We start from the raw sequence: 21,275 nt of genomic DNA, 5'->3' as shown, positions 1-21,275 counted from the left end.
AAATCCTCCAGCAGGTGCTGATACACTTCAAATGTGGAACAGATGTTATACACACATATATATGCGCACGTGCACACACACACACACACATACATAAATGAACATCTCAGTAAGCCCAAAGCATTATGATCTTCAGCTCAGAGTAGTTTATAAATTAAATATGGGTGATAATCTTATTGTTATTAGAAGCTACATTACCTCAATTTATTCTTCTCTACTATGTCGAAAAACTGGAGAAAAAAAAGAATCTAAATCAAAGCAAAGCCCTCATCTGATTCTAAACATGGTTCTTTTTGTTCCCCATGTGTTAAAACACTGAAAAACTAGAGAGAATAAGGAAGAGAGTCAAGAGAAACAAATCTAAGGCAGTAAAGGAACAACTGGCTGAATTTCAAAGCTAAAAGTTGTATGATTAATAACTGCAATATTAAAAGTCAGTCCATGTCTTACTGTGGATGTCTGAACCTTTAAAGTTAGTGGAGTAAAAGTACCTTCAGCTATATATCTAACATGATGTGGAACTGCTCTGTGGAGAATATGCGTTAAACATTTTTTCATTAAACAGAAATGGGCCTCAGCTGTTACTGTTACTTCAGACATGCTTCTCTGCTTTTTTTTAAAAACTGTCTTAACAATATTAATAATAACAGCCCAGTTTTTTCAGTGTGAGAAGAATGTGTGTGAGGATAAGATAAACAATAATAAGGTCTAGAGTCCCATGAAAAGCTGTTGCGTTAGAGCACACGGTCTCTTCAGCAAAAATGAGGTTTCAGACAATAAACTGCTGTGGTGAGTCATGTTTAAGTCTTTGTGAGAGGTTTCTCTTTTTTAGTGCAAAAACATATTTAGTTTCTGGTAGCTCACTCACTACTGTTAATATATCATATTAACATGCTGGAGTGCAAAGTCAAATATAAACAAAACCCCCCAAAAAAGCACAGCTAAGTGGTATTTCTATCCCAGACTAAAGGTCTTTACATCGGATATGTAAATTTTTACGCCACAATTTTGTGCCACCTTTTCTTAGTGAATACATCCACACTGACCACAATTTCATGCATTTTGTTTTTACAAATCAAGCGCAGTTTTTCCAGATTTTTTGCGTGCGACTAAACAGACCTGACCAATCAGACCACTGCATTTGGCAACAAGTGCGCTTACAGTTCAAAACGTGCACCAGTCTTGAGCGATATGGAAATACTAAAAAAAATAATCCCATTTTACCTCAGACACACAGCTAGATGTTGCTCAATCTGCTCCCTGAAATGATTTCTCTGGCTCCTCAGATGTGGTCCAAACTCTGCCAACAAGACCTCAAAGTGCTCTACTGACATCCTGAAATATGAACGAAAGCAGCCGTGATACAGCTTTAATTCCTGGATCCAACCATGAAATTCTCCTTATTGCTGCCTTCTTGTGAGAATAGGATGAACCCAAAAATCTCGATTTCAACTCTTTCATGCTTAGAAACAGCAGGACCAACTTATTGTTGACTGATGTGCCTTTTGTGGATTAATTTTTTCAAAAAATTCCAGCACTTTCAGTCTGTATATACGTTACAAAGCAATTTTGCATCTGAAAAATTACAATTTTTGTATCATTCTTTGCCATGTGCCTGAACTTTCTTTTGCAAACTTTTCAAACACAAAGCAACCACACTAACAAACTCTCTTGTAACGATAGACCAACCTGCCATGACTGTTTAATTATAGAGCAATCGGTTAATCACTAATCTCACTAATCACTAATCACTAATCTAATTCTATAGAGTTGTCCTTAATGGACTATATTAGAAACAATATAGTCCAATCACAATAAGTTGATGGGAGCTGGTGGGGACTCATGATAAAAAAAAAAAAAGTAAAAAAATGTTTGACAAAAATACTGTCTAAAAACATCACAGCCAGTTTGGAAAAGACAGAAAAACAGAGATTAGCTTTACCTGCTATTCACACTTCCAAGACTGTATCTTTTCCAAAAGTTTGTGGAGTTCCTGAACTGGTCAAAAACTTTACATCAGTCTAAAACTCGGTCAATCTGTCCGAGAGTTTGCAACAATGAATTCATTATCGGTCTACATATGACACACTCCCTTCATGAGGCTCTGCAGTGTAGACATAAATGATGGAGGTCAGTTCTCAAGGATCTGACAACAACATCGGCATCAACATACAAACCAGTCTTTAAGAAGGCTTCAAGTATACATAGATAAATGTGAGAATATTGCCTTTTTGGCTCAGGGTTAAAGTCTTGCTGTGGTATATAAAGTCCAGTACACTGGTCAGGAGGTGGTGTCCTCGCTACACTCAATCTTTCTCCATCTTTGACTTTTATACTCTCACATAGATTATGTGTAATATACTATTTTACCATTAGCTGAAACAGAGGAGTGCAAATTTTAAAAGAAGACAAACTTTATGTTGCATTTTCCTCAAAAATCCACCAAAGATACAATTTAGTTTTGAGCAACTTAATATTTTTTTTTATTAACTCTACCTGCCCTCATAGTTTACTGAAAATTCAGTTTGAGAGAGCATAAATGTACTGCTATAAACACAGTGTTGAGCCTGAGCCCTTCTGAACTAAAGCAACTGAGGTGAAAACCATCAAAAGTAAACGTGACAAATTATTTTCTGCTAAAAGTAGACAATGATTCATTACTGAAGTCTTACTCAACAACTGAGACCATTAAGGCAAAATCAATCGTGTGTTACTCCTCCCAGCTAAATCCATTGGTACATTACTTAGCATTGCCATTAGTATATCATTTACATCAGTGGTTCCCAAATGGCATGGCACGGCACGAGTGTTCCTGGAGGCAAGTCCATTTGTACCTTGGGATGTTATTACTGCATTAGAGCCGTATGAATTACTCTTTTAACTTAATGTATCAGTATTTTTAATGTATTCATTCCCTAAAATAAAAAGATAGCTTTTAAAAACCTTCTGTCAAAGTGAATTTCAATCTTTGCACTAGACAGACGGGGGAAGCTTGTATGATAGGACCTGTTAAAGGGGGAGACAGATCCCTTTTTCCTGTGTGGGCCAAACCAAACAAACACTGAAAGAAAGAAAAAAAAGCGTATGGCTTTAGCTGGACAGAGTTGTAAACAAGCTGAATGTGTCATTTGAAATGTACTCTATGTGAACAAAAGTACAGGAAAAAAAAACCCTATACTATATATTACCTGGCCATAGAAACCCATCTCATGATGCTCCTGTTACATGTGATTTCTGCTGATGTTAATGCCAGAGAGAAGACATTTCATGAACAGGCTACTTGGATCTGTGAGATCATATGAAAGAAACACGCACCAAGAACTCACCATGAGCGAGTCCTTTAGAACTGTCTTTAAAGACGAAGAGGTTGTTGCAACATATTGTCCACACGTTGCTTTTGCTAGAGGAGCTACAAATAGACAAAATTAAATTAATAACAGATATAAATATAGACCTGGCTTGAAGTCGTGGCTTTTGATACAAAATAAAACATATCATACAAAATAAAACTTGTATATGTAAATTAATATATATTTTTTACTTGTCCAAAGACTGAATAAACGTTCCATTTAAAAAATAAATAAATAAAAATTTTTGGCATATATTTTATGTTTCAGGCTTTAAAGGGTTAAAGCATGACACTCTGGCTTTCACAATTAGGAGTCTAACATAAGCTGTAGCATTAAGAATAGTATGTAAAGCTGTTTAATATTTAACTCAATGACTGTAATGACATGAGCAACATTATTAGACTCATCCTTCCATTAGCCATGCAAAATATGCATTTAAGAGTGTTGCAGTCCATTAACATTAACTGTTGTCCAGATTATAAATATGTACTTTTACTTTAGATCTCTCTTGATTAGTTATAACATATTTAAATTAAGAAACTGAATTTACTAGAACCAATCAGAGACAACCCTGTCCCACTTGTTTTAAAACTAAAAAACCCCCAACAAACTTCTATTGATATGGAATGACATTAAGTTACACTACTTCAAGATACAGCAGAATATGCACCTGCCGTGTTAACAGAGGGCACAGGTGAGGAGGTACCAAAGGCATCTGCTATAATCAAGACAACCCCTGGTGAGAAAGGACAGAACGATGGAAAATAAGATGCAGTTCAGCCAAATTAACATCAACACATCTCTTCACCTCATCATGTCAAATCACACACACTCATCAACACCCTCTGTGGGGTGTATCATCTGATAATGTCTGTGTATCATCCATGTATTTTAACTGATCATTCTGACTGCTGGATAAGAAAAAATAAGAATCAACTGTTTATGCCTTAGTTTGTACAGCAGTAATACAATAATATGACAACAGTATAATCTCTGATATAATCAACAAACGCTATAAGCATCACTAATAATGAGACCACAGAGTAATCATTTATCTCCCTGCTATTCCCACCTAACAGGAATCACCAGCATTAAATCTGTCGTTATCACTTCGGAATAATTAATGTGCAGTTTCGCTGCTCTCGATACATACGCAAACATAAAAGCAAGAAGACAAATGTTTAAGTGTCTTTTAGTGTGGCATGTGGCTCAATCTCAGCTTAGTCAGACACTGCAGAGTCCTGGAATAAGGTAAGTAAGTAGCACATCTGGGTTAAGCATCATCATTAACAGTAATAACGTACTTTTGCTTTAAAGGTGCAAAGAGTAGAACAATTGCTCCAATAATGAGACAAATTGACAGAGTGTACAATGTAATGTAAAAATGTAACCAAGTAACTGTTGTTACTACGAGAATTTTAATCACCACAAGCTGCAATTTGAACCAGATTTATTCATCATGTAATTTTTGCTGTACTTCATTTCAATTTTGAGATAAACACATGTAAGATAAACAAATGCATCACTTCCACATGAAATGCTGGAATGTGACTCCAGTCTGTGTCACACTCATCTGCCACTGCAGGCAGGAATGCTCCTTTAGATATGTTCAGCTGCCTCCTTTAGTGGAATAATGAGTTCTATAGTTTCTTTGATACCAACAGATGTCAACATACATATACATGCTGTGACCATAAGCACCGTTAATGTCATGAACAGGAAGTTCATCACATTGGTGTTCATTTAGAGAGAATAAATTGATAAGAACCGAGCCACCTTACAGTTCCAGGAGCTGCTCATCCATGGAAACCCATGCTGTAAAGCTGCTCACCCACAGATTTTTCACTAATGTTAATAACAGAGGAAGAAAAAAAGCAGAACTCAACTGAACTGAAAGAATATATTTTGATCGCAAACAGTCATATTGTCATATCCCAATTCAAGATGCCTACAAACATTGGTCTTCTATTAGCAGGCTCCTTTACTTTTTACTGTTAGCTGATAGGTTAAAAGTGTCTAAATCTTGTTGCCTCACTTAGTAAATCTGGCCTTTCAAGTAGCATATGCTCCTTTACAGACATTGTTAAGCAACAGTTAAACCTGCTTATTTGAATCATTCAATCAAACTTCATTTAGACTTCAAGTAATCCTTAATACTCTAATCTGCAATCAGCTCATCTTAATTGAGAACAAGCTAAGTCTACATCTATTATAAAATCAGCTTTGGAACATCCTTAGAATATAAACAACTTGAGAGAAACCAGCCTTTGTTTTAGATAATATGAAGTGGATGAATTAGTAAACTCAACATTTTAACATATTCAAAAGGATCCCAAGTACAGTCATGTCAAAAAGTAAGTACACCCTCTTTACACCCTCCTCCACTGTGTTGTTTCTGTTCATTGAAGTTTGCAGGTATTCATTTATGTACAGCTCTCTTGAGGTTTTCTCTAAAGAATTTCAACCAGATCGAGGTCTGAACTTTGACTGGGTTATTGCAACTTTTCGTTTTCAGCCACTCTGCTGTGAATTATCTTCATCACACAACATCATCGCAAGTAGATCACAGAACAAGGATGATTTGCAGAGCTGTAGTAACAACAGAGGAATAAAGCTGCTCAGCCATACCAAGATGACATTTAAAATACCTGCTGAAGCTTCGCGAGCACTGTAGTTGTGATGCTTGCTTTGAGAGTCCTGATAGAGTATAGAGCATCTATAATAAAGTATAGAGAAGGTCAGAAGGAATTGCACTGTGTCAGTGGGAAGACAATAAAATGAGGTTGTGGTGTTGTGGTGAGATGAGGAGTAGGAGTGGTTGGGTTCAACGTGGGGGTGGGATTAAATCAGGGACCCACTCTAAGCCCCTCCTGTTTGCAATGGTGATGGACAGGCTGACAGATGAGGTCAGGCAGGAGTGGACTATGATGTTTGCAGACAACATTGCGATCTGTAGTGTGAGTAGAGAGCAAGAGGAAGAGAACCTAAAGAGGTGAAGGTACGCTCTGGAGAGAAGAGAAAAGTCAGTAAAAGCATGACAGAATACATGTGTGAATAAGAGGAAAGCAGCTGAAGCTGGAAGCAGTAGAGGTAGGAGTTTAAATACCTGTAGTCAGTCATCCTAAGCAGTAGACCATGCACAGGAGAGGTGAAGAACTGAGAGCAGGGAGGACTGAGCAGGTAGAGTATCAGGGGTAATTTGTGATAAAAGGATAGGAGTGGGAGTGAAAGGGAATGCTTAAAAAATGGAAGTGAGACCTGTTATGATGTATGTTGGAACCACCAACATTATGATTAGTAGATGGCCTGCTCTACCTCCTGAGATACAGCCACCCAAAACACTAATGTCCTTTCTGCTTGACATCGTGCTAACACATGCCTTGATGCTTTATACCAGCAAACGATTAATTGATACCAGAAAAAATATCCAAGTACAAGTTTGATTAGCAGTACCTGGCTGCTACTTACACTTTTCATTTCTATGTAATTAGTACGAGTGTATTTAGTTTTTCCACAAACTCCTTCTGCATTTTGGATTAATTGTTTTCTTTAAAAAAAAAAGTATAATCTCTATTTGTATTTTTTAATACATGGTCAAGCAGGATCAGTACAAGAATAATGTACAGCGGTGGAAATCAACTCCAAACAATCATTAAAAACTCATCTACAAGAACTGTCAGCGGAGTCATGCTAATATGCACGTTATAAAGTGAATTTAAATTTACAGATAGATTTTCAAAAAGTCCAGTAATTATTTATGGTAGTATAAATTATCCATGCATGGCTATGTAAAGTAGATGAGGAGATCAGATGGAAAAAAATGTGCATTATAAAAAGAGGGAAACCACTAAAGACACCCTATGAAAGCAGACATACATACATTTGGTTTTCACCACAAAAAAAAAAAAGCCTTTCTTCTCTCAGGCTGGATGGCTACACAGGGTTGCTCATGCCTCCTAACTCCTGTGCAGCATTTCAACCTGAATTTTTGGAGGAACTAATGACAAATTGGAATCAAAGAAACAGAAGCTGGCTGTCAATCTTCATCCATCCCTTGTTCTTCTTCTCTACTTCAATGTGGACATGGCAAAGCAGCAAAACTGTCTGAGAGAGATCACCCTCTTTTAACATCAGCTGAGACATTGTTATCTGTGGGTAGAGCTGATAGCCTAAGATGAGCTGTTAGGCAATGTGAAAATGTTAAACATCTGCAACTGAGAGTCTGGTACAAAGCTAATGAATACCTGATTAAGTCTGAGGCTGTGCTCAGAGTTTCACCAAGCCCAAACATACAGCTTAAAGTGGGTGGTTAAAACTACATCAAGGCTATGTTGTGGTATTGTAAATACAAGACTCTGAAAATAAAATACACCCCCTGAAACTTAATCTTAGATTATGATTTTCTCCAATCTAAATGAAGACTACCATTTAAATTCTTCATGAAATACCTTTGTTGTCATTGTTAATGTCATTACTAATTTTGTTGCAGGACAGGGTCAAAATGATGCCCACTGGCTGTTGTAGGGGATTTAGAAAGTGTCTCATGTTTGCGTATACCCCAAATTAATGCAAAATTACATGTGCAGAAAGTAAAGTGCAAATTTATTGTACATAAAATTTAAAAAATGTTGTCATTGTTTTATACTTATTTGTGCTTGATAATGCCTGAAGTCAAATACTGCTAATCCCACAGAGAAGTCAGGATTTAATCACAGCACAACAGCAGTTGCATTTTGGTGTTTTTGTTCTCAGGTACGGGGATTTGGATTTTCACACAAAAACAAATCATGCTTTTGCTTCTAATAGCAACAATATGAAAAAAGAAACCTAATAAGCTACATTCTCCTTTTTCATTAAAATGTTTTATTTAAGTATCAATCTTGCACAGGTTATTCATAATTCTGAAAATGTATAATGGATTTTCATATTATCTGTCTATAATTGTGCTCTAATTGTCTCTCCTGAAAAATGAATCCCAATCCTAATGAGACTTCCTTCCGTATCTTTCTGACATGAATGTCATATTTTGTGAAAGCTCCACACCTGTTTTTCCTCGCTTGTCGTAAACAATGTGATAATGTTACAAATAATTAAATGTGTCCATTGTATTTACTGATGAACAGGATAAAGAAAAGCTAATTATCAATAATGTGGTTTGTGTCTTGTCAAAAAATTGCAAGACCGTGTTTATGTAGAAGGAACCTTGAGGAAACTGGCTTATGTAAATTTACTGCAGCACGCATTATAGCAAGACGAACAAAGATGCCCACCTGTGTTGATATGGCCCAATACCACAGTTTCTGTAGCCTATTCAGAACTGGAACAATGGAAATAATGAATCATATGCTTGCACGGGGTCATGTTGCTCAGAACTCTATGAGGTTTATCTTCACAGACATCTGGTAAAAGAATCAATTCAATTCAATTTAAATGTTATTTATATACCGCCAAATCACAACAACAGCATTCATCTCTAGATGATAAATTATCCCAGTTAAACTTAAACTCTTACTCTTCTGTTAGTCTTAACAGCTCTTAAACAGTATTAAACCTTCAGCACGCTTAATGGAAAAACTGATAAGTTGTCTGATTAAAGGCTCCTATGTGATCTAAGTGATATGAACTCACTTTTCATCCCAGAGCTGATTTTTTTTTATAGTAACTGCTGAGTAACTACAATTAAATTCACCCTAATAGTAAGAGTAGTATCACATATCTACAATGCAATTCTCCTTTTTTTACGGTACTGCAGTTTCCTGCTCTTCTGTTTCACATAAGTGTGAATGTATATGTGTGACTCTGCATGCAGACTGCTGCTCAACAGCATCATTAAGCTTCTTGACTGTATAAATCTAGTCTGTTATAACACCCACACGCCATGTGGGATGGCTATAAAAGACGCCTTACCTCGCATGCAGCACGGAGTGACACACATCCATTTATTTCCTCTTCCTCAGTGTATGATCCTTGTTTTTTCCTTTCCATCTACAAATTATGGTATTCGGCATCCTGACATGTGTGCTAAAATACTGGTTGAAAGCTAAGTGTGTTTTCAGACTTGCTTAGTGTGTTATTTGAATCTGTTTGTTCCAGTCATGAAGGTCCTCTAACTATGCTCTCACTGTCATCCAGACTGAGCTACTGTAGAATCTCTGTTTGTCAGCCCAGTACGACTGGCTTTACACTGCAGGCAAAATCCAATCAGGCATGTTTGGACAGAGGAAACGTCAGGATTGCAACTGAAACTAATCACTGCATTTGGCTTTGATCACAACAGCATGTACAGAGTGTCCAGCAGAATTTGCAGCAATTTTCACACAGACTTGTTCACAAATGTGACCAGTTTATGTCCAGCTCTTACTTCTGGGCTTTATAAGCCACTGTTAGGCATCATTAAGACCTGTTATTATGGTGCTACATATTCAACCAGATTTTTTTCTTCTTTTTTGATTAACCAAATGTTTCATTTAAAAACGACTTCTGGCCTAAGTGATGTACTATAAAGCACGTTTCACGGAGCAGATTTTCTTTGTGTTAACACCTAAAATCCCACTCACAGATAATGGCTATCATGACTTTAGTTACTGAATCTCTTTGATAACTTTTTTTAAAATCAGGTACTAGGTGCGCTCAGTGCACTCTCTGCGAGAGAGGCATCAGATACATCATTTGTTTCTTCTGTTGAAAATGTGCTGATCAAGTGCCACCTACTTCAGTCAAGAGGAGCAGTTCAAGTATAACTATGAAGAAAAAAAAACAACATTACGAAAACACTGATGCTGAAAAAAGTACGAGAAATGATAGCAATTAAAAAATTCTTTGAAACTCAAAGTATATATCCACAGTGCTTCTGATTATTTCTAAATTTGATGGCTGCACATTAGAGCTCTTGAAATTGAAATGGTATCCAAAGTACATGTTTTGAGGATTTTTTCAATAGGATGGTATAAGATTAACTGGTGGGCTGGAGGAAACTGCAAATCAGGACATTTTATGAGAAACAGAGAGTAGAAAAATGGTTTATAAAAGATTTAGTTTCAGGCTCATGTACAGCCCCATGCCCTAATTCAGATATATGGCATCAAAAAATCACATTAAACAGTTTAAAAATCGTTTTCCATTCACTCTGAAATGAGCAAAAAACTGACAAAACAATTAGATTTTAAATGGTTCACCAGTCCATTAATCTTGCTCAGTGGTAGAACTGTCTGCACTCTGGTGAACTGCTTGAATCCAACAGCTGAACACAGTATTGGGGTTGTTTTCATGAAGAGGATTAACCAGTTTGAAAGTAGGATTAATAGGAAATAGATGCATGTATATATTTAATGGGTAAACACTTAATTCAAGAATAATGCTATAAAAATCAGTACAGCTTTTTATTGTGAGGAACCAGTCTCAGTAAAATGTTAAAGTATTTTGGTAATTTTTTTAGCCCAAAACGTTTGCTGTTCATTAAATGTCGTATATTTCTGTTTACTTTCAGAGCACTTGACTTTATTTTTCATTAATAAAAAAAAGAATCAGCCAAATAAAATTTTTAATTGCTTTACACTGACAGATTCTGTTGAAGTCACCATAATGAAAGAATTAATCATTTTTTTAATGATTTCTCACAGAGTAGTTTTGGATTCCTAGAAAACATAGCATGTCTATTTTATAAGATCTTACAAGATTTCATAACATCTTTAGCGTTAGCAGTTAAACTGTCAATTACAGGCAGCAGGTGTGTGTAGGAAACATTGACAACAAACACAGCCGAAAGGAAAATGTAACTGCTTCCACTGGCAGTCTGTCATGTATAGAGGCAGGATTCATTATGCATAATATTGTGTTAGGTATTCACCAGATACAACAGTGTTACTGTTTTGTACATGAGTGTTAAACACAGTCAGTACAACAATGCAGAAAAAACATTCTAGCTAAACGATCGGGACACATGTAAGCATTTATAATGTTAGCCAACAGTTTACAAGTTTTAAATTAAAAAAAAGGAAAATACTTTGCAAGTAGTTAAAAGTCAATTAAACGAAACTGATGCACTGTATTTGCCCAATTCCTGATATGTGTGAACATTGGCATCCTTTAGATCAGAGGTTCCCAAAGTGTGGGGCCCGCCCCCTAGAGGGGGCGCAGAGCCATTGCAGGGGGGGGCGCGGTATGAAAAGAAAAAAAAAAGAAAGCTTGGACACTGCTAGCATAATGGACAGGTTTTTGACGGGGCTCCCACACAAATGCAAAGCAGGAGATGAAGCATCGCCAAATATGTTTCCAAACCAACTTCCTTCCAAGCCAAAGACAGGAAAATATGGTGAAGCATATCTTCCCTTTGGCTTCACCTGCACAAGTGCCGAGGTAGGTCTCCCCTGCAAATAGTTTTCCCTGCGTTGGGAGCAGCGCTGGGCTCTCCAAATCACGGACAAACAGTATCCAACAATGTTCATTTTTAGTTCACAAACACTTCTTGTAATAACTACTCCTGACATTTTGGACATGTTAGCTCTTTATGCAGTAAAGTTACAGTGGGATACAAATAATATCAGGCTGATCCTAATTTGTTCCCCCCGGTTCAAATCACGGACAAACAGTATCCCACAGCTGTTTTTGTTTTTGAACCCAGTTTGCACAGAGAGGCATTTTTTGAAAAATGTATTGATAGCAATGTTGAATATTATTACACAGGAAAAAAAACAACTACATGTAAAATAATTACACCGTGACGCCTCTGCCTTTCTAAATGCAGGGACAGTAACTGCGTGTGTATTTGTAAGCGTGTAAAACCTGAAGATAGAAACAAAATACTGTTACTGTTAATCTGACTATCTGCCATTCTGCAATTCATCTCATGTAAACAATAACGTGGCGCACAGCGTGACGTGAAAAGAGGCACATACCTTTGACGTTGCGTGACGAACTCTGTATTCCTCGTCCACACATAAACTTAAAAAAGGAGTTTTAAATAATCTCCGTTTTCGGTGAATCGCAACGCCGTTTACGTGTTGACGAAAAGCCCAAACGCATAGAAACAGCTGCGTTTTCAAAAATACCCGTGTAGGTGTGGACGCAGCGTAAAAGAGTTAGTAGTATATTTTATTACTACCTGTAATTTATTGCCGTTTACTTGTATTTGCTTAATTGTTTACTGTGTGTTTGTGCGGGGTGAGACATTTTTCCTGTAAAAAAAGGGGGGCCTGGCAAAAAAAGTTTCGGAACCACTGCTTTAGATGCAGATGAACAGCCGAGACTCCCGTCAAGGTGTTCAGGACTCAGCTTTTCATCTGCATTTAAAGGACAAAGGTCACTCTTTCGTGGATGCCAATGTTCACATTTTGGATAGAGAAGACAGATGGTTTGAAAGAGGAGTGAAAGAAGTCATCTATGTCCACTGAGATTACGACACTAACTATCTGGCATCTATAATCCACTTTTGAGATCCCTTCCCAGACGCCTTAAGGCCCACTCACATTCTGGACCATTTGACCTCAGGAAATCAGATGATAGGGTGGGGCTAGATTTCATAATGCGTTCACCCGAAACCTTGGCTGATTGTGAGCCACAGCCGTTTTCACACCTTGGCTCGTGTGATTAGGTAGAGGATCAATAGGAGGTCCATGACCCTCTTGGGGACACTCCCACAGGGCTTAAAATCTGGGACTCTCCACCAATTGCTCTTAGAACTGAAGAAGCTTCTCGGATTAGAGGTGAAACGTCTTAAGGAAACTTAAGGAAGTCCAGTCGCTTTTCTTTCCAAACTCCTTAGACCATCTACAGCTTGTTTTTTGAATAATGAGTTACAAGATCTTGTAATGTTACAAGATCTCAATTCCGTGTGACTCTATGCCACAAAGAACTAGGGCGGTTCTGGAGGTAAAAAGGGGTCCAAGCCCATACAAGCCCATGACTTAATAAACCGTGTGGTGTCTGTATACACATCAAGTCCTTTCAGAGCTTACTCTTGTTTGATGAGTACTCATAAGCAGTATCAGCATTGATTTGATATTAATACAAATCAATGCTGTATTTGTTTGCATTTCTTGAATATGTGAAGACCATTTTCCTGAGCATTGGTTCCACAGGTTTAAAGTATGCCGGGATATGTTACTTTTTGTTAGTCTGTTTCATTAACTCCAACCATGGCAGATATGTTATGTCAGAACTAGCAACCTCCTTTTCTACAAGAGCGCCAATATGCACCACACTGGATGAGTGAGGAAAAACGGTTGACTTACTTAAGGCCTGCTCATTCGATAGCTTTGTTAATGCAGATGAAACGAAATGAAATCATAATGTAACTTTGCATAAATGATCTAATACTAATCAAGTTCGTTCACCCAAATAAACAAAATACACAGGGTCACAAACTATGAATCACACAAGCTACGCCACAGACCTGCAGGCATTCATAATTACATTTTACATTAAAAAGTACTTATTAGAGTGTACATGCAATGAGGCAAGGAAAACAGAAGCTACACTTGTTTTTATCTATATATGTCATATACGTGCAAGGGATTGATATGGTATGGATGTTATAAATGGTTAAAAGGGCTTAATTAGAAAAAAAAATTATAGAGAATTCATGCTTGGTGATTGCCTAAAGTCAAAGGGCTTTGATCACTGGAGTGATTATCTACTTTCTTACATCTCAAGAGACTTCATTGGAATCAGATATCACAACTAGTTTCGGCCACACAACAAGGCAAAAACAGACATCCCTTATCTTAATTTATTAGCACAGATAAAGTCCACTTTCAGACAGCAAATGGATCTTATCAATAAAGCAGAGACCAAAACACTTCTTTTTAAAAGTTGAGAAAATAATACTTTTCAAAAGATTTCCCCTTTGAAAAGATAGAAATTTGTTTTGGCTAGTTAGAGAGAAGATAACAGCTGAAGAGCCTGGAACTTTGTTTGAGTATATTATCTGGAAACCACCAACAGTCAGAGGAAGTGGGGCAATCTTCATCTTCGTCTCCAATGACAGATACACTTCTCTCCCTGTAAACCGTCCCTGAAGTCGTCTGCTGCCTAAGAAAACAAATGCTTGTTTGCATGATTCTAATGTCAGTGATTCCCAAGTCACAAAGCCTGGGCCACCAATGATGAAAATATGTCATAATCACTGAAGCACAACTTTTTGCAGCAAATTAAAACTCAGAGAGGAAGAAAATGGTTTTCCCAGCTGTAGATTAGAAAATCTAACAGACAAGATGACATATCAGTGACAGGTGCTCTTCAGTGAAGCTGAGCAAATTTGGGATCGCAAGCACCAACGTGAAATCCACTAAACTCATTTTGGTCACATTGTGAGTGATTTCAACAGTCTTTCTAATTTCTCTTCTTTCATTTAAAAAAATACATGAATAAAAGAGCTGTGCTAAAGCATCATTAAAGCTCATGAAAACCAAGAGCTTTGTTTCATACTGCCACAAGGGAATAATGAAAGAGCTCTTACTGTATTGTCTCACTTTATTAAACGGGACCACTTCTAGAACTCCTGAGATATCCTGTTTGCGGGTTTTGATAAAAGCAGTATTTTTCAATTTAACTACTTAATATAGTGTAAAAGTAAAATCCATACACCGCACTGGTGATGAATTACTATTCACATTTTAGCAGCTGGCCTTGTTAGAGGGAGACAGAGTAGGTGGAACACAGATCTACCTGAGTGATTAAAATTGATGCTCAGCAGAAGATAAATACTTGTTAACTGAAGAAAGTAGCTGAGCTGATTACATAATTAAGGAAAAGGGCAAATATACACATAAAATTCAAAGTCTTTGCCCAAAGCCCAGCCCACTTTCATGCAAGTATGTTATTTAATGAAATCGGTTTATCTGGCAGTCTGGTTCATTGGCTGCACAAAGCCGGCAGCAAACAGTGTCAACATCCAAATCAATTGAAGTCACAGCAGATGACAGTTTTAAAGTAGCTTTGCAGAGAGATGGCTATCACTGCTCCCCTCAGAGGAAACAATGGCTCAGCCTGCAGTCAATGATTTTACTGTCTGTCATGCGCATGCAGCACTGGGAAAATAATTCCAGTAGAGGTCTAGATATAAACAAAAAAAGGATGGCTTTGGTCGACAAAGATTTTTTTAAAAGCCACTAAGGGACAATAAGGAGCTCATGACTGAGGTTTACTAGTAAATTAATGAGAGGAATGTTGAAGGGGAGGGGAAGAGAAAAAAAAACTTTGACAGATTACTAACTCGTAGTTTAACGTAAGAGATACTGACAGGAATCCTAACTATAGATATTTTATCCTTTCTTTTTTTTTCCCCTCACTCATGCAGTTCAGGTTTTCAACAGGTAAAGTCATTACTTTCTAGGAGTTCGGAAAATACAATCCAAGTCCCCCCAAAAAGCTCAGACACTGTGCAAAATTTGAATAAAACCAGAATGCAGTGATTTACAATGTAAACCAAATCTTGTAAATCCACAATAAACTTAAGAATTTAACCTTTTAAAGAAAAATAGCTGTTTATTTTGACTTTGATGGTGGCAACAGATTTCAAAAAAGTTGGGATGGGAGTTTTCTGCTGTGAAGAAATTAGAATTATCTTGCTGAAATATGCGAGAGCTTCACTGAAAAACGTGACTGGAAATGGAACGTATGGTCCTGCTCCTCTTTAGTCTAGATGATGCTGCATTCATGTTTTCCAAAAAGAATTAAACATTTCGATTTATCTGACCACAGAAGGATTTTCCAGTTCCCCTCAGTCCATATTAAATGTGCTTTGGTCCAAAGCAAACGGCAGCATTTCTTGATCATGTTCCAATATGGCTTCTTCTTTGCATGACAGACATTTGACCTGTATTTGTGGATAGCATGGCACACTGTGTTGTTTCTGAACATGTTCCTGAGCCCATGGAATCAGGTATGGTTCAATGACAGAATCACACCTGTATTTTTAGTGCGGTGCCACCTGAGTGCCCAGAGATCACAATTTTCATCCTTGTCCATTGCGCACAGAGATTTCTCCAAATTTAAAATCTTGTGCTGATGTTGTGCACGGTTCTCTTCTTTTGCAAATTAATAAAGGTTCCTTTATTAATTATTAGGTTATTGGATATAAAAAGGTTCTGTTTTTATATCCAATAACCTAATAAAATGTTACTTCAGTTGTTTGTTCTGAGTACTACTTATTTTTTTCACCTTTGGTCGCTCCATTTTTTTGAGATGTGTTGCTGTCATCAAATTCAAAATGAATTAATATTTTGCTTAAACTGCTCTTTCTTGTTTTGGTCTGTCGCTGCTGTATAGTGTAGAGGCTAATGTCAAGCTGTATTTATAATACTGTGTTCATCATCTTCAGTATAGTGTAGTCCCATACTTGTGGCTGTAACCTGCACCATAATCTTACCTACAGCATAACTTACACTGTTGACCATATCGCGACCTGACTTGCACCCTAAACATGTAACTACAAACTGTGGCAACCCACATCACAGCTAGTGTGATTGGTATTATATGGCAGTAATATGCTATGTGAACACGGTATACTGATTAGCAAAATTATAACGCTTCAGTGAACAGAAAATACAATAGGCTGTGATTACATCTAGCTTCTTCGCAATACTAACATAATAGGCAGTATTCTGCTAATGTAGACATATGCCAATTTTTATTCATAGCGCTGACAATCTTTCTGTAGACTGATTCAGTTCTGAAGACTTCTTTCTTCCCACAGTAAAAAGGGAGCTGTTTTTCATTACTCATTAGTTGCAAACAACAGCCTCATCTTCTTATGTACGCTTTTTAAAGATTCTGCAATTTTACAAGATTTTACTGCTATGTGCCTCAAGTCATCCACACATACCCAGAATACTCCTCGATGTCCCGTGCCAATGCCGTGATGAGTCAAAACATTTTTTGCAGGTGTACCGAGAGACTATGTTAGCCAGGTGGTTTTTAATACCATCGCTGATCCTTAAACCTGCTCAGCATGTACCAAAATACTGCAAAAACTCTAAAAGTGTAAGTATGTCACGCAGCAGTGGGCGGCACTCATCCATCAACCACTTTCTCACTCCATCCATTTTTTTAACTGCTTATCCAAGTTTGAGTCACAGGGAGCTGGGTCACTTGACAAAATTGACACATCAGCAGTCTATCACAGGGCTAAGACACAGAGACAGGAAACCACACACTCTCACAGCCTACCTATGGCCAATTCAGAAATACGAGTGTTTTTGGCCTGTGGAAGGAAACCAGAGTAACCAAAGGACACCCACACAAACACACAGAGAACATGCACACACTGGCACACAGAATTGTCAGTGAATGTTGTTTCATTTTAGAGGGGAATACAATGGTTTTAAAAGATTAAAGAGCATCCAGGGGTAGGTTGCTAACCCTAACCCTAACCCTGCTTAAGTATGAATGGATGTTTCCATACTGTCTTCAAGCCAGGAAATCATTTTCTTCCATCAGCAGATCAACGAGTTAAGTGCTAATGCCCCTGAAATATAATACCAATCAACAATTCATAACCTTTTTTTGTTTGTTTTTGACTGACATGCACACATTCCTCAGCATCTGTGGTCCTGCCAACAAAGAATTTGCTGTGGGTGAAGCTAATCTATGCACATAATTGGAAGGCAGCTTTGTAGGTGATGGAGGTCTTGGTTCTCCCAGTAGTGTTCATCCTTAACACTTCAGCACGTGCCTTGGTTTAAACAGAAACGTGTTAACTGCTCTTACTCACTGACTATCACCTTTTTCTTCTTCTTCTCCTTCTTCTTCTTATTATTCCAACTGACTGTTAAGTGTTTGATAATATTTTCTTACCTAAAAATGTGTTTCTCTTCAATTTAGACTAAGTAGCTTCTGTCACCACGCTCTTCCTAAATTCCTTTAGTGCCGATCTGCTCACAGTCTGGAGAGCATTATTAGTTAAAGCCGGCATTTAATTGCTAAAATAGACAAGCGAGGAGGCACGAAAACCAATCTCCCCTTTAACTGCAAACATACTATCCTCTGTTACTCGTTTTCTACCACACACTGTTTGTTTTTGTTTTTTTCCCCCTTCCTCAACAGTCCACATGAATCACATATCCACAGTTATGGGCTCATTGCCATGATGAGCGCAGTGCCAAAAAGACTGCAAAGGATCATAAACGAATGATCCAAACTGATCTACAGTATGCGTCACTACAAAACTGGGGGATAAAAAGATAACCACAACTGTTGAGCTGACAGTCCAGCACCCTCCACGTTTCTGCAATACTCTACTCCCCTGCTGAGGAGACTCAAGTGAAGCTGTCAGGGGAATCAGCCTCCAGTGCTGCTCTTTTCTGTGTCACAGGGCGCTACTGCGCGCTCACTGCTGTCAGCTCAGCTCCGAGACACTCACCACTAACTTTATTCAGACCAAACGAAGCTCTGCTGTAACAGTAAAAGTGAGAAGCTTCACCGCGAGGACTCCACACCTCTCTGTCCTGTCAGGTGTTTCACGGGAAGGGAAGTCTCTTCACATACCTTCATAACTCGAGTAAGCACCGGACGGACAGACGCACATTAAATATCCACTGTAGACGTAATTTTCCTCTTAACTCCAGTGTTTCCTAGCGGGAAACCAAATGAAAAGAATAAAACGGTCCCTTGCCTTGAAATCCAAAGAGGAAAGCGACGCCGGCGATCCACGCGGTGTGTATCCAGAAGTAAGCCATGGTGTCCTTCACTCAGGTGCAAAAGCTCCGCGCTCCTCCAGATGAGGCTCTAGCGGTAAGTTTCCCGAAGAGAAAGCGCTGCAGATGAAGCCGAGCGGAGGAAGAGATCCCAGCCTGAGCGGAGCTGATGAACAGGAGAGCCTGAGACCGTCACTGATTCTTCTGCTACCTTTGCGCGGACATTAGCGACCCCTACCGAGAATCTTCCATCTCACCCACGTTACAGTCACCCTGGTGGCTCTCACTTTGAGGCGGCACTACAGCTATGATCCAACTATTTTACAGGTATTCACAATTTTAGATATGACCTCACATCGCTTTATACTCATATCTCTACATGTATTCTTACTGTATGGATTAAGGCTATCATATGGCTTCATATGGTACAAAATATACATACACTATAAACAGATACGCAATATTAATACGATATTTTATGTGACCGCCTGTACTGTAATTGCAGCAGGCTGTTCCGAAATCTTTATAGAGTGCAGTGTTTTTTGTTTTTCAGATTAGTTTGGTTCTTTATTCTGGATGCAAAATAAGACCATGACTTTCATTCTGAAATAAGACAAGTCATGGCCACAAGGCAAAGAAGAAATTACATCGTGTTGTTTGTAATTTTGCCTCTGTAAATCACAAAAACAGCCAACATGTGACTAAAGTACATCAAAACTATTGTGTTAATAAATTATAGTTATTTTTAATAGAGTTAAATCCCAGTGTGGCGACATTCAGATGCAAAGTTGCAACACTTGTCCAAATACTTATAGACCTGACTGCACTCAAAGCTTTTCATGAGCTGACTTTTTTTCTAGACCAGCTCATTGTTTTATAAAATGCAGAGAATTTTACAAAAAAAAAGTCATGTTTAATGTCACAGTGTTAATTTGTGTCTTGGGTCTCTGCCATCATGTACAAGACTCACTTGCTTGGAGCTCCGTGTTATTATATGCACTTTTCTGCTCATTTTCACCTGTGACGCTTTCACCCACAGGACCCCTTGTCACTGGGGGATTGTGCTCAGAGTTTATTTACATTCCCCCACCTGTTTCCATCACTGTGTTCATTTACAGTTTGGAGTGCTTTTATGATAACACGCCAGCAGCAAAGGTTAGATGGTATCCTACGAAGCGGCGCATTGAAAAATATAACCCGCTGTCAGAGAAGTGAGTGCTGATTGTCAGACGGAAGATTCGTTTCATGTTCGAGTTCGATTTAGAAAAAAAAATTAAAAATAAATAAATCATTGGCCAGATGGATGAAAAGTGTATTACGCTTTTATGCATTATTCACATCCACAGGATATCAGAGCTCTCTGTGCATGTGGATATCTACCTAAGGGTTTATGGACCTCTTCATATCTTCAGTGCTCCTCAAAGCCTCGAAACAGGCTCATAATACTAATCTTCAGTCAAAGCCTGAGTCCTTCACATGTGATAATCACTGACTATCTCTCAGCTTTCTCTCAATGTGAACTATATAAAGACATGTATAAATAAAAACTGAAATATGTTGAATATTAAACACTTTTCTTTGTAATGATTAGCTTGGTTATTTCACATTAATTACTTTGCATGCTTCAAAGGAAAAAAAAAAAACTAATGTTGCCAACTCTGGAATAAGACACTGATGTCCTATGAATCCAGAAATGAGGTAAATGTAGCCGTTCTAATCAAACTAACTAATTCCAGGCAATTTCCCAGCTGTTACAGGGGCCTGGTCAGTCAGAACAAGCCATCTTTATTCCCTCCCATTAATTCAAAAGAAACATTCTGATTCTTTTAACAGTGAGCGCCGTCCACTCATGTCTAACACTGAACGCCAAGGTCAAAGCTCCTGACCGCTAAGTGTCCTGATTCATAATTAATTTCCAGCCCACAGTGTTTCTGTCCTCAGGCAAACCTTTGAATGTGAGTGTGAAATCCTTAAGCTAATTCTAATGAATTTCGGCCTGTGCCGACTGTGATTAGAAGTTGTTGGGTCCCTCTGATGAGGACGTATGTAGCCTTGCAGTGATGATGGACTATAGATACAGGATTGTGCAGAACACACTTGTCAGACTTAGCTATTCTGTTAAATAATCAACACACCTCAGAGTGCACACAGAGAAGAAATAACGAGAAAGTGACGACTGAAGACAGAAAGATCAAAGAAAGAAAATTATACAGAAAAAAAGAGTAGAGAGAGGCGATATTAAGAGCTGGTAATTTCACAGACTTTATAGTTGAGTTGAGTCAGTTCTGAGTTA

General features: G+C 38.0%; 1 protein-coding gene across 2 annotated transcripts in view; it reads right to left on the bottom strand.

Annotated features, from left to right (window-relative positions):
* Positions 1-21,275, bottom strand: part of LOC116328960 (limbic system associated membrane protein) — a 1,233,629-nt gene that overhangs the window by 479,240 nt on the left and 733,114 nt on the right. Inside the window, exon 1 of one of the 2 annotated variants that reach the window (XM_039622695.1) lies at positions 18,961-19,164. The exons of the other annotated variant lie outside the window; for it this stretch is intronic. Within the exon in view, the coding sequence (XP_039478629.1) occupies positions 18,961-19,024 (64 nt within the window). The 5' untranslated portion in view covers positions 19,025-19,164. Of the gene's footprint in view, positions 1-18,960; positions 19,165-21,275 lie in introns of those variants that run through there. 2 annotated transcript variants of the gene reach the window in all.

Source organism: Oreochromis aureus, linkage group 14, assembly GCF_013358895.1.
Source record: "Oreochromis aureus strain Israel breed Guangdong linkage group 14, ZZ_aureus, whole genome shotgun sequence".
Taxonomy (NCBI): Eukaryota; Metazoa; Chordata; class Actinopteri; order Cichliformes; family Cichlidae; genus Oreochromis; species Oreochromis aureus.
Note: the sequence above shows the minus strand (reverse complement) of the source record. Positions and strands in the feature narration are given on the sequence as shown.